A 13,724-nucleotide genomic window follows, 5' to 3' on the forward strand; every position below is an offset into this window, starting at 1 on the left:
GATTATTGCAGTGGTATATCTTGGGAAGCAAGAGCAGGCCTTCCGTGGGCACAATGCGTCAGCTGAATAGCCTTAATAAGGGGAATTACGTTGAATTGGTGGAGTCTTACTGTGAGGTAGATCCTGCTAGCTCAACATCTAGAATCAGCCACAGTTTTCAAAGGGACATCAAAAGCCATAAAGAACGACATCATTCATAGCATAGCAATGGTGATTAAGGCAGACATCGATTGCGAAATTAGTGCAGCTCCATTCATCGCCGTGCAAGCTGACGATACAACTGATGTGTCCTGCCAGTGTCAGATCTCTGTCATCCTTAGATAATGTGAATGAGAAAGGGAATGCGTGCGAACGATTCTTAGGATTTGAGGATGTCAGTGCAGAAAGAGATGCCGCGGTTTTAACTGAAGTTGTAACGGGAACATTAAGAAAGTACAATCCGGAGGAGAAATTAATATAATCGACACTGTTGTATGCATATCGTTTACTCTGTCTTGGTTGTTCAGGGATGGCTGTCCCATTAAATGTTAGTTTAATGTTTTGGTTTTCTAACGAAATAAACGAGTCACGCATTCGTGTGCCAAATTTAATGCAATTTCCACAATATTTTATTTATGTGATTGGAAGATACGTGTCGTTGACCCTGTATGCATGTGACCATGCATTATATTTAAGCAGCACGCTCACACCATGAATGAACTTAACTTTATGAAGTTGAACTTTGTCTGCACATTTAATTAAAAGTTTAGAAGCATTGTACTCTGCTGATACACTGTTAAGTGTCTAGTTTATTTTAGTTATTATCCTCTCTAACGACGCCTCCAAACGACGCGTCACGCGAGTATGTTTTTTTTTTAAAGTTGTGAAGAGAAAAGACATGCATGTGCGGGTGCACTGCGCGCGTTCATGAATGCACGTTCATGTTTGCCTCCCTGGTGAGCTCGGCCAGGAACAGCTACTGCTACGGTTATGCCCTTGCGGAGGGTCTGGCGGCGGAGTTTGAGCGCGCTGCGGAGACCAAGGCCCGCTTGAGGGAGACGGCGAGGCGCATGGCATACGACGCGGGAATGAGCTCCACCGACCCCCGACAGAGCAGAGGATATGACGGAGGCACGTCGGCTCCTCCAAAGCATGACAGAGAGAATGCACAGCCTGCGTGGCAAAGGGGCGGGGCCTATACTTCCCGGGCCCCGTGTAAAACACCAAAGTACTCCGGTAAGGCAGACTGGCAGGCGTTTCATGCCGAATTCGAACTGTTGCAGTTCGCAGTTCAAAGCTGCAGGTTGGTTGGAGGATGATAAAGCGCTACAGCTAGTGTTATGCCTTACGGACGACGCACTGGCATGCCTGTTACTGCTCAGCCCAGAAGAACGAAATAATTATGAGGCTCTTGTTTGGGTTCTGCAGAGACGTTTTGGACTTTGCGAACAGCCCGGTCTCCTACGCTCTGAACTTTCCATCAGACGCAGGCGGCCTGGGGAGCCCCTCCGTGTGTTAGCTAATGATATTGAAACTCTAGCCAGGAGGGCTTATGCCCACATGCCCCCGGCGATACAGATGGAGCTCGCCAGGGACCAGGTTGTCCAAGCCATAACCCAGAGGGAGCTGCGCATTCAGACCCAGCTCGCCCATCCCCGCTCCATACAAGAGGCTCTGGAACTGGCTCTAGAGAGGGAGATTGTGGGGGGCGGGACCTTGGGAGGCAGCCCTGAGGGGAGTGGTCCTACAGTGAGAACCGCTGCATGCACTGATGCAGCCGAAGTAAAGCCTGCATGGGTGGCTGAAATGACCGAACTAATACGGGCTGTCTCCATGCATTCGCCGCAAAGTGCCACACGGCCTCGCCATCGCCCCCTGGTCTGCTGGGGATGCGGACAACCTGGCCATCTCCTCAGACAGTGCTCCAAGCATTCCAAAGACCAGGGAAACAGCCCGGGGCCCGTATAGATGGGACGGTGCGGACCCCGGGCACGGTGTCCCGTGCTGTTGACGCAAAGGATGGAGGGGCCCAACAGCACAGATGGGGGAGAGGGGCTCCACTCCCCCCTGAAGCAGACGATAACACAGAATCCACGATGGTGGTGGGTTGGACTCATTCTGGGAATTTCTGCCATGTTCCCATCACCATACACAGGGCCCCACATACAGCCCTTGTGGACACGGGCTCCACAGTAACACTGATGAGGCCAGATGTAGTTCCGGTGGGGACACAGTTGGAGCAGACTACAGTGCAGCTGAGGACAGTGACATGGTGAATTGGCCCCTATGCCTAGTAAGGGGAGGGTGACGTTGAATGTGGGAGGTCTGTCGGTGGATTTCACTGTATGGGTGGCGCAGGTGCAGGACTTTTTGACTGCTGGACCTGGGGAAGAACACAACATTACCCGGGGGCCCCACTGTTAAACTGATACCGCTCACCCAGCCCCCAAAGCCACACCCCCTAGTCAGGACAGCCATGGAAACACACTGCCATGACACAAATACCCCAGTAGAGAGAAATACCCCCTGTTGGCAGCTTCCTGCCACTAGTGCCCCATGCCCCCAGCTAGGGTCAGCCCCCCTCTGCACATGCCAATTCATCTACCCCAGCCCAGTCAACTACGGTGGGGGAAACGGACAGGTTGTCGGCGGTGAGAGGGATATGGAGACAGAATTGTGGCCAATTGGAGCAATGGCAGCAGGAGTAGCTGTGGAAGGTGTAATCTGACTTTATGGACATTTTTGCACTAACAGACAATGAAGTGGGCCTGACACACCTGGTCCAACACGAAATAGACACTGGGGATGCACGGCCGATCAAGACGCGTCCCCGGCGCCTCCCCATGGCTCACCGTGAGGCTGCAGACAGAGCGGTTGAAGAGATGCAAAGAGATGGCATTATTGAACTGTCGGACAGCCCCTGGGCCTCGGGAGTGGTGATGGTGTCGAAAAAGAGGAGCACCAAGATGAGATTCTGTGTAGACTACAGACCGCTGAACAGTGTGACAAGAAAGGACTCGTATCCATTACCCAGGATCGATGAGTCACTGGACTTGGTGTCTGGCTCTTCACTCGACCTGCAACGTGGATACTGGCAGGTGCCCCTCAGCCCTGAAGCAAGACCAAAGACTGCCTTCTGTAAGGACAGGGGGTTGTGGCCGTTCCGGGTCCTCAGTTTCGGCCTGTGCAACGCCCCAGCCACCTTCGAGAGACTCATGGACAGGGTGCTGGCTGGCATCCCCCGTCAGAGATGTCTGGTGTATTTGGACGACATCCTGGCCCATGGGAGCTCCTTCCAAACAGCCCTGGAATCGCTGACGGGCCTGAAGTTGCACCCGAATAAGTGCCGCTTCATGAGGAAGGAGGTGGAGTTTTTGGGTCACAGACTGGGGGGAGAAGGCATCAGCACACTGGAGGAGAAAGTGCATGCAGTGAGAGACTGGCCGACACCAACTGACCAATGACAGCTGAAGAGCTTCCTCGGCCTGGCCTCATATTACAGGAAGTTTGTGTGAGGTTTCTCCTGCATAGCTGCCCCCCTGCACCACCTGCTGCAGAAGGACTGGGACTTCACCTGGACGCCACAGTGCCAACAAGCCTTCAGCTCCCTCCAGAAGGCACTGACTGAGGCCCCCGTCCTCACCCCCCCGGACCCCGGGTTGCAGTTTACTCTGGACACCGATGCCAGCGACTTGGGCATGGGTGCAGTGCTGGCTCAGGCGGGGCCAGAGGGGGAGAGAGTGGTGGCGTATTTCAGCAAAACCTTCAACAAGGCTGAGCGCCGCTACTGCGTCACGCGCCGAGAGCTCCTCGCCATGGTGGCGGCGATTAAGCACTTCAAGTACTACCTGTGTGGCCGGCCCTTCACTGTCAGGACGGATCATTCGGCACTGCAGTGGCTGATGTCCTTCAGAGACCCAGAGGGCCAAGTTGCGTGCTGGATTGATACTAGGGGTGGGAAAAATAATTGATTCTTCTATGCTTCGCGATTCTCGCTAGAACGATTCTGTCTCGATGCAGATAAATGAATAATCGGAATTAAAAATATATATATTTTTTGTAATTTGAAATTTGAAATTTTTGTAATTTTACAATTTGAATTTTTTGTAATTTTTTGTAATTATTGAATTTATCTTCAGTGTATATCGGCCAATCTGATTTGTTTTCAAACATTTTAACTGTTTTAAATTGTGTGCATGTTTACATTGTTTACTCCATTTAGACTCTTTTGAAATCCCTTCACTTGATTTAAGCCATTTAACATTTCTTAACGTCCTAAACTATGTGGCTTTACTAAAATATATTTTCGACCCGCATTTTGCACTACAGCCGCCCTCACCGCATTTTCTGCAGGAAATACATTTTCTAGTATTCATATTTATTTTTTCATTTAATAATTCAATAGTTAAATAAAGATGTTATAACATGAATTCATGCATCAGTTGTGTTGTGTTGGTCATACTATAGAATGATTTATTGCTTGTTGAGTGAATAATACAGAACATAAGGAACTTTAAAGGTGGAAGAAGCAGATTTTCAAAACGGCTTGTAACAGCTAATTGCACTCTATAGCTAATTACACAGCTAATTATATGCAATAATATGTCAACTTCTGAAAAGAATAAATCGCAATCGCAATATTGGTAGTAGGGCTGGGACGACGCGTCGACGTAATCGACGACGTCGACGCATAAATTACGTCGACGCGAAAAATGCGCGTCGATTTAAAAAAAAAAAAAAAAGAAAAAAAAAAAAGATGGGCGGCGCCGGAGCGTAGTTGCAACGCGAGTGGCTCCTCAGACTTTCATAAGTGCAAGGCGCCACGCACTCGTTCCTCTAAAGTATGGGAATTCTTTAATGTGAAATGAAACGATTCCGTGATATGTCGTCTTTGCAAAATGGAGATGACTTTCCATTCTAGCACCACGGCAATTCACCAGCACCTGAAGAGGCGTCACCCGGTAGCAGCTGCAGATGACTGAGCACCGTAGAATTCTAAGAATGCATTACTTTGCACTTTTATTTTGGAATTTAAAGGCAATAAACATGTATTGAAATGTTAAGGAATTCAGATATGTAAATCAACATGTATAAATTGCTATTAGTCAATTAATGGGGAGATAATCGAGAATCAAATCGAATCGAAATCGAATCGGACTGAAAAAATGAATCGTTAGATGAATCGATGCATCGAAAAAATAATCGCTAGATTAATCGTTTAAAAAATAATCGTTTATCCCAGCCCTAATTGGTAGAAATAATTGCATTTCGATTATTTCCCCAAATTATTCAGCCCTTCTAAACAGATCAAATGTTGTGTGGTGTAAAATGCTCTAATATTTATGTCGTGCTCCGAGCCCTCAGTTTGCAGCATGTTCGCATGTATAGATATAGAGACGAGTAACAAGACAATGACAATACAAATTTGGTGGTGACTTTTCTGTGATACCTCCAAGCCAGTAGGCATGCATGTCGACGGTCACTCTTCAAGAAGTTTCGATTTGGACGAGTATTTTAAAGTGAGAGTTTATGGATTCAACCCACAGTCTTCTCCCCCAAACCCCTTGTTGTTTCCACCTAGAGGTACTTTGTGCAGGAGCAGTTCTACCGGGACGGGGGGCCTGTGTTCCTGATGATAGGTGGAGAAGGCCCCGCCAACCCAGCCTGGATGGAGAATGGCACCTGGCTGCTCTACGCCAAGCAGATGGGCGCTTTGTGTTTGATGCTGGAGCACCGCTTCTACGGACAGAGTCACCCCACCGTGTATGTAAGGGGTGGGAATCACAGGGTACCTCACGATACGATGAGATACACGATACATGGCCTGCGACAACGATAATATCGTCATACAGCGATTCTGCATTAGACAATCCTCTAACGATACATCGATATACGTATATGTCTAGTGATGAATTCAAAATGACTGTGAAAGGGTAAAGTGCTGGATTTTGTTCTTTATTTATGGTCCAAACTGAGTTTTTCAGTGACTCGTCTTTGGTTAGTTAACTTCTTTTTTTTTCTTCTTCTTTTTTAAATTTTTGACCGCCTTATTTCATTAATAAAAAATAGTGCTGTCAAGCGATTAAAATATTTAAGCGCATTTAATCACATTAATGCCATAGTTAACTCACGATTAATCGCACATTTTTTTCTATTCTAAATATCCCTTGATTTTGCGATGCTAGCCTTTTAGTGAGATCAGAGAGTGTTGAGAAGGACTAATAAAATATATTTGGTAAAATGGATATAAGAAGAGAGACCTGCAGTGAATTCAACCCAGTCCACTTGACATCGGGTAGGTACATGACAGTGGTAGGCTTACCGTAATACTTCAATAGCCCAGGCTATTATTTGTTTCAATCACTAAACTTTCGAACAAAACTCTTGCTCAGCAAAGATGGGAAATACTATAACATTTATTATTTAAACCAGTATGAATATTCCTACCGTACGTAGGCCTATACACAATACCAGGCTGTCGAAATAACGCCTACACACGCACGCACGCAAGCACGCGCACACGCGCACATACACACACACACGGTGGAGGAGTGGTAATCGGGAGTGTCGGGAGAATTCCCGGTGGGCCGCTAACGTTTCGGGGCTGTCGGGCTGATTACTGCGGGATAACAATATTGCGTTTATAAAAGTTCCTTGCATCCTGAAATGGTACAGCCCTGGGGGGTATACCACGAAGCTCGCTGAACATACCCAGGCTTTCTTGGGAAAACCTGGCTCGACAGAGCCGCAACTCGCAATCAGAGTTAAATGGTACCACGAAGCTCACTTTAGATTCAATTAGTTGAACCAGGTTTTCCGCTTTAGGTTCAGTGCGCGTTCACGTGAGAGGGGCGTTTTTTGCGTCATTTTTCTCACCTTTACGATAGATCAAGCAGTCTATATGCGTATAAATGAAAAGATTCTGCATATTGTCTGTAAAATAACTATGCCAAATGCAGAATTGTTCGCCATTAATCCAAATAGAATGATGATGATTTAAAAATGCATAAGCAACGTCCATCCTGCCTTATTCTATCATTTAGGGAATTCACTTTAAATACACCCTATTTAAGAAATGTCTCGCATGTTTTCGACCGCTGAGAGGTAGCGGCTGTAGCGTAGTGGATTAGCATAAGACCCGAACGCCAGCGACCGGGGTTCAAATTCGCCGGTCTATCATCATGCATTTTACCCCCATAAATGTGGTGCCAGCACGGCCTTGAAAATATGGGTTCAAGTTCGAAATAAGCACAAAAATATAATTCCATAAGCTTTAGTGAATAAGTATTCCATATGCATGAGAATTAGGACTTTATAGGCTTCACATAAATTCGCGTCACTTGGGAGTCGAACCCCCCGCGCAGATATTCAAGACTGACGCGCTACCTCCACTCTAGCACTCTGTCACTGAGACACAATGCGCAACAGTAATCATTCTCTACATAAGGTCCAAAAGGACTATCAAATAACGAAAACCCTCTGATGAGAATCTGTATCTCTCATGAAGAACCCCAATTTCGTTGTTTGCACAATGACAATAAAGTCTGAAATCTGAATATCGTCAGACAATGCCAAGGGATCGGTTCTGTCCCGTAAAACCCTCTGTCTCCGGAGAGACGCCTGTACGAGAAGTGCGCCGGGGTCCACGGGAACACCCACAAATGGTGACACCATTGTCAGAGGAGGGGCTAGGAATCTGCGCACGCCGATTTAAGTAGCCGATCTCCGGCTAGACTAAGCCGAAAAACTGCTCCCGACCAGGTTTGGTTGCGAGCATAAGTCACCATGGTGATACAGCGACGCTAAAAGAGATCGACTTTCGTGGTACAACTAACCCAGGCTTGGAGCTCAACATACCTCGCTAACCCTCTAAGCAAGCTTTGTGGTACAGGGCCCAGGTGGGCCTTGAACTGCGATTGGTCAGAAAGACGTAGCAGCTAATAGCAACATTGAAATCTCTGCAGGCTCAAACACAGTGACACACAAATACACACACACTTTTAGTGTTTTTCACCCGCTCCTTATCCTTGCTTGCCCCAGCAAGTTTGTGCGGCGTGCTTGTTGTTTTGTTTCGGGTGTAGCTAGATGCGGTATGGTGTTGTCGTTTTTCTAATTGACTGGTTGTTGCTAGACAGTAGGTGAAAAAACGACAACGTTTGTCAAACCAAAAGAGCGTTAATAGCACGATAAAAAAATTATCGCCATTCAATTTGGTTTACGTTAACGCCGTTAATAACGCGTTAAACTGACAGCACTAATAAAAAAGATTGATATTTGGGGCGTTATTTCCTGTCGTACTCTTCAGGAATAAAGCATAAAAATGCAAAATAAATTCTTAAAAAGATATGTACATATATTATAGCGATATTTGGCGCTAGTGTATCGATTCTCTTATCGCAAGAAGAGTGATTATATATCGCTGTATCAATATTTTGTCCCAACCATAGAGTACATACCATACCCTCCTGCGTGGTGTGGGTCATTTGTTCTACATCATGGTTTAACAAGGTCAAACTGCTTGACACCAGAACCAGTTAGGCAGGGCACTAAAGAGTGGAAGAGAGCCACATTGAGACTGCCGGGAGCACAATGAAATCTACATTCGCTCATCCAGAGGCAGGTGCAGTCAACTCTGGACAGATATCCTCACAGCATTACTCTCCCTTATAGCTGTCGGATGGTCATGGCACAACAGATTACACTCAAATCACTCTTTCATATACATATATTTATTGTATTTTTTTTGTTTTAACAACATACACAGACAGACCCTTACACCATCATAATAAGAATACAAATTAAGTAATTTCTTAAATTAAATTAAAAATAAGAGGTACATTTATGTACACGCATTGTGGCGACCTGACCACGTGAGTGTCTCTCTCTTTTAAAAAAAAAAAATATTTTATTTGTTTAGTCAAAGAGAAAGAAGGTTAGAGAGAAAGATATAAAGTGGGGAAATTAAAGGGGAACCGTGCCTGTTGGGGGACAATCCACATTACATATCAACAATATATTACATGTCTTGATTTTTTTTAAATGTACAGTAACCATTTATCCTAGCCTTTAGCAAATTAGTCTTCCTTAGCTTTTAATCTAGATGTGAGTCTCTCCATTGTTTGAACATCACCGATAATGTTGAGCCATTGTCTGTAGTCAGGTGCAACCGACTGGAGCCAGTTCTTATGCCGCGTTTCCACTGCAGGGTGCGGAACGGATCTGTTCGCAAAGGTGCGGTAGGGAGGGGGCGGTATAGCTCAGCTCAGTTCCGAGGTCGCGTTTCCACCGCCGACAGTACCCTTTAAGGTAGGCCGGATGTCGATCGCCGCGGCAGCTACGTAAACATCCTAAACAACGTCTTCCTCCCCAAGAATGCAGACGAACGTCTCCATCTCCTTGTTCGCCCAATCAAGCGTTTTACGCGACATGTTAATTGTAAAGAATAATACCTCGAGGCCACTGTTTGTTTGTTTTTATCCCCACGTCGCCCGGAAGTGATGATTCTGTCGACCAATCAACGGAGGGGGTGTGTAGCTAGAATTTCCCGGGACCCTTTCAGGCGTCTCGTCTTGTTTTCAGTAGCCCAACGGAGGAGTACTGAAAACGAGGCCAAAACGAGTACAGCTAAGTCCGGGTCACGCCCACTTTTGGCGGTGGAAACGCAACCCGTACCGCACCTTTGCGAACCGATCCGTTCCGCACCCTGCAGTGGAAACGCGCCATTAGTGATGGCCTTTTTTGCTGCAGCAAGAACCTACGGACTTCAGTGAGGGTTTCATTCCGTCTATGCACGGCACCTTCTCAACGAGCAGGTGTGCGCCTGCAGCAGGGGGCGCCAAAATACCTATTCCCCACACAATGTCGTACTTCATTGATAACCGCTACGCAGCGCATTTTTTTTTATACTACTCGTGGCGCCACCCATGTGATTTGCCGCCCCCCACAAATATGCCGCCCCGGGCGGCTGCCCGGGTCGCCCGTGCCTAAAACCGCCACTGGATGTAGGCACTTCAATATCTCTCCAACAAGCTACATAATCGACATTACACCAGTAAATAAGTGGACTTGTGCTGTATTAAAGTATTCCCTGAAGTTAGGGAGTGCCAGTCTTTTGGCAGCTGTAGAGTGGAATATCGAATTCTGTTTTTTCCCCCCCCAAATAAATCTAGACATCAGTCTATCCCAATTGACCCTTCGCTAAGCCACGCCCAAAAACCGCCCTAGGCCAATCGTAGTTTAGCAACGGTAACTAAGCGCGGAGGACCTGACAAGCTTTTGGGCTAAGTGAAGATGCCGAAGCACTGTGCCTATGGGTTGTGCAAAACGGACAGCCGATACCCAAAGAGTTTGGAGGGTGGTGTTGTTTTTTTTCCATTCCCGAAACCCAAAACTCAATACGAGAAATGCCGTGAGTGGATCAAAAAGTGTGGGAGGCCCCAATCGCAGATGAATGTCTCGACGATAACCAAGAACACTTACATTTGCTCCAAGGTAAGAACAAGCTAAAGTTATCAAGTTATCAAGTGAGCTAAATCATCTCAGTATTGCTTGAATATAATTACGGTCCTTTGTTCACAATGCATATATTTTAACGTAAAAAGAGACTATAAGATACTGTTGAATGTATTTTGGCACTTTGTTAAGTGTCCAACATGAGGACAAGCTAATGTAATAAGGTGACCAGACAGTCCCTGTTTTTCGCTTACAAAGATTAAAACATTACACTGTTTTGCAGGTGTTTACATGTCTGAACTGATAATGTCCCCGGATTTTCTCAGAAATATGGTCACCTCATAATGTAATTAAGCTAGCGAATAGTTAACTCATCTCAGTATTGCTTGCAAATGATTACGGTTCTTTGTTTAGAATGCGTACATTTTAACGTAAAATGAAATGATAAGAGACAAGATGCAGGCTCGCTTTGACATACTGTTCAATATATTTTAGCATTTTGTTAATGGACAGCCGACACACGACTTCCCCAATCCCATTGCTGCTCTCCCGGGGTCAGTTCGTACGCGGGAGCATCAGGGGGGTTGCCGGAGGTCTCCACGGAAAAGGTACGCGAACTTACAGGTTCACTAGTCACTTATGAGACGCTCTCACATCTGTTTAAAACTATGTTCTTTATTAGGTAGTGAAATTATTACACAATACAGCATGCATACTTCATATGAAATGTATTTATTAATTATTGAAAGAAAATGATCATAACCTCAAGAAAACAACTGTGTAATCAAGTAGGCTAACTAAACTAAACCTGTGTTCAACTGATTGTTTACAGAATCAGGTGTGACCAGCCGGAAACGAACACCTCATTCTCCACCGAGGACACATCACTACAGTGTGACTTGACCAACAACAGCGGTAAATTGAAATGGGGAGGAAGAAACTAAAGAAAAACAAATCTAGATTGTTTTTAATGTTACACCACTTTTCCACATCAAAATGTATCCTCTGTAAATGGTAGTCCTCCTCACACATCACAAAAAAGTCACACCAAGGCATGCCTGTAAGTCCCAGCTGCCCTATTATCTGATAGTAGTAGGCGTGGGTCTCCTTTAACCTTTGACTACCATCTGACTGTTTTTGGAGATAGGGACAGTCTTGGCAGCTGCTCTTTGATGGACATTTTATTTCAAGAAGGCCAAAGCTTGTACCATCTTTGACCCTCCTATCTGGGGATGTGCCGAGGTGTGGAGCATTGGGATTAACCACAAAGCCGACAGGGGAAACTAGATTGCCTGTTATTACTGTATACTTCTGCGCTGCCTCGGGCTCAAGTTCTACCCCTCGCCTCATTGCCTTGGTCTGCTTACCTGAGGTGGCCTTGAGCCTAACAGCCAAAGCACCGAAGTCGGCCCTCCTAGAACAAATACACTTAAATACACTTGATGTGAGTCGTGGAGCCCTTGCAAGATGCCAGGTTTTATTTGCATCTTGTTGTCTGGTCTCTCTTTCTAGGGCTGCAGACTGGGATAGTGTGATTGCTAAGACATCTAGACTACACATGTCTTTCTCAGACAGCACAAAACAATAATTTGAGGGCTGTGCTGGCAGAGGGAAATCTGGGAAGTTAAATGAAGTAGATGAAGTAGATGATGGTCCTGGAGGGTCAATGAGAGGAAGCTGTAAAACATAAGAAAATAATAAACATTAATCATTTCTCTTTATTTTTGTCATTAACAGAAGATCTCGACAACCAAGAGGAACTGAGTCTGCAACCAAGCCGTGAAGCCAACCAAGAGGAATTGAGAACTCTTCAGGATGCATTAACTGCACAAAAGCAGGAGATAATTAGTCTGAGGGTTAAGCTTGAGGCAAAGGACAGGGAACTCCACCTTCAGAAGTGCACAGACTTAAACCCTGAGATATTGAACATAAGCCATGTGCCTGATTATTTCCAATACTGCACAGGTTTTACCTATGACCAGTTTAATGTCTTGTGTAATTTGTTTTCCATTCCAACTGACCCAGATGCACCACAAACACACATTCCACTGACATATAAAAAGATTGATAATGAGATCTCAAAACTTACGCTGCGCAGTCAATTGTTACTGACACTGATGAAATTTAGACAAAATTGGGACCACAAAGATTTGGCATTCCGCTTCAAGATTCGTTTACAAAGTGTCAGCACTTTGATAAACTCCTGGGTGGACTATATGTTTGAAATTCTAGGGAAATTGTCTGTTTGGCCACACAGGGACGTTATTTCAGAGAATATGCCAGCTAAATTTAAGGAACAATTTCCGAACACCTTTGCCATTCTAGATGGCACAGAACTTAAAATTGAGAAACCTAGTTCACTAGTGTTGCAGAGTCAGACTTACTCCACCTACAAGTCTACAAACACCCTTAAGTCTCTGGTGGCATGTGATCCACGAGGTGCCCTCATTTATGTGTCTGCCCTCTTCACTGGATCCATTTCAGACAAGGAAATATTCAATAGGAGCAACATCATTGATGTTTTGAAGGGGTGTGTTCAGTGTGGCTACCTAAATGTAGGAGATGGATTGATGGTTGATAAGGGTTTCCTAATAGAGAAAGAAGTTGAGGAGATTGGCTTGAAACTTAACATTCCACCTTTTGCAAGAGCAAACAGACAGATGCCACATGCAGATGTTGATCTGACAAAAAAAATAGCCAAGCACAGGGTCCATGTTGAAAGAGCTATTGCGAAGATAATTCTTTTTTAAATTGTGTCAGGCAGAATCCCCATTTCTCGGCTTGGGAACATAAATCAAATATGGTATGTTGTCAGTATGTTGTCTAACTTCCAGCCACACATCATCAAATATTAAGGTTTGTGTGGAGAACAGCTAGGGGGTCATGATGAAAAATAAAGAATATATACTGTACTATACACTGCCTCATCTCATTCATTTACCTGATGGCTTAGGCCACTTCCTAGTGAGTATTTCTCTCCTCCTACAGTTATGTGAATAGGGGGCCTGTTCACCAAGTAGCTGATAGGTGTTCCTGTCTGCCTTTTGAGAAGCGCAATTTTCTCCTCTGTAACTGAGACGGTCCTGAAAAACAATTCCCTATCAATGCAACGGTAGGGCTTTCATGTGCAGAAGTCTGTTGTGCATCCTACTTGGAAACCTTAGATCCCTAATGTTCAACGTACCTGCTTCCTGAATAGCGACAATCAATTGGCCGCCGCTTACGACTTTCGGTAGCTTTAGCCACAACTACAGTTGAAATTGGCACAGCCCTGATCTTGCTACCCCTTGGCT

General features: G+C 45.4%; 2 protein-coding genes across 2 annotated transcripts in view; both read left to right on the top strand.

Moving 5' to 3' along the window:
- prss16 (serine protease 16) overlaps positions 1-13,724 on the top strand; it is a 46,453-nt gene that overhangs the window by 2,970 nt on the left and 29,759 nt on the right. Inside the window, exon 2 of the mRNA XM_060075553.1 lies at positions 5,561-5,742. Within this exon, the coding sequence (XP_059931536.1) occupies positions 5,561-5,742 (182 nt within the window). The remainder of the gene's footprint in view (positions 1-5,560; positions 5,743-13,724) is intronic.
- LOC132474712 (uncharacterized) lies at positions 10,147-13,361 on the top strand. Its single transcript, XM_060075563.1, has 4 exons — positions 10,147-10,470; positions 10,927-11,039; positions 11,264-11,346; positions 12,169-13,361. The coding sequence occupies exons 1-4, from the start codon at positions 10,270-10,272 to the stop codon at positions 13,179-13,181; spliced, it is 1,410 nt and encodes a 469-aa protein (XP_059931546.1). The 5' UTR covers positions 10,147-10,269; the 3' UTR covers positions 13,182-13,361.

Source organism: Gadus macrocephalus, chromosome 16, assembly GCF_031168955.1.
Source record: "Gadus macrocephalus chromosome 16, ASM3116895v1".
Classification (NCBI taxonomy): Eukaryota; Metazoa; Chordata; class Actinopteri; order Gadiformes; family Gadidae; genus Gadus; species Gadus macrocephalus.

What these genes read in the sequence shown, in the direction of transcription:
- LOC132474712 (XM_060075563.1), top strand. Translation starts at nt 10,270, where the DNA reads ATGCCGAAGCACTGTGCCTATGGGTTGTGCAAAACGGACAGCCGATAC. An exon ending in ACACTTACATTTGCTCCAAG is followed by an intron (nt 10,471 to 10,926) that starts GTAAGAACAAGC and finishes AATATATTTTAG; the next exon opens with CATTTTGTTAATGGACAGCC. An exon ending in TGACTTGACCAACAACAGCG is followed by an intron (nt 11,347 to 12,168) that starts GTAAATTGAAAT and finishes TGTCATTAACAG; the next exon opens with AAGATCTCGACAACCAAGAG.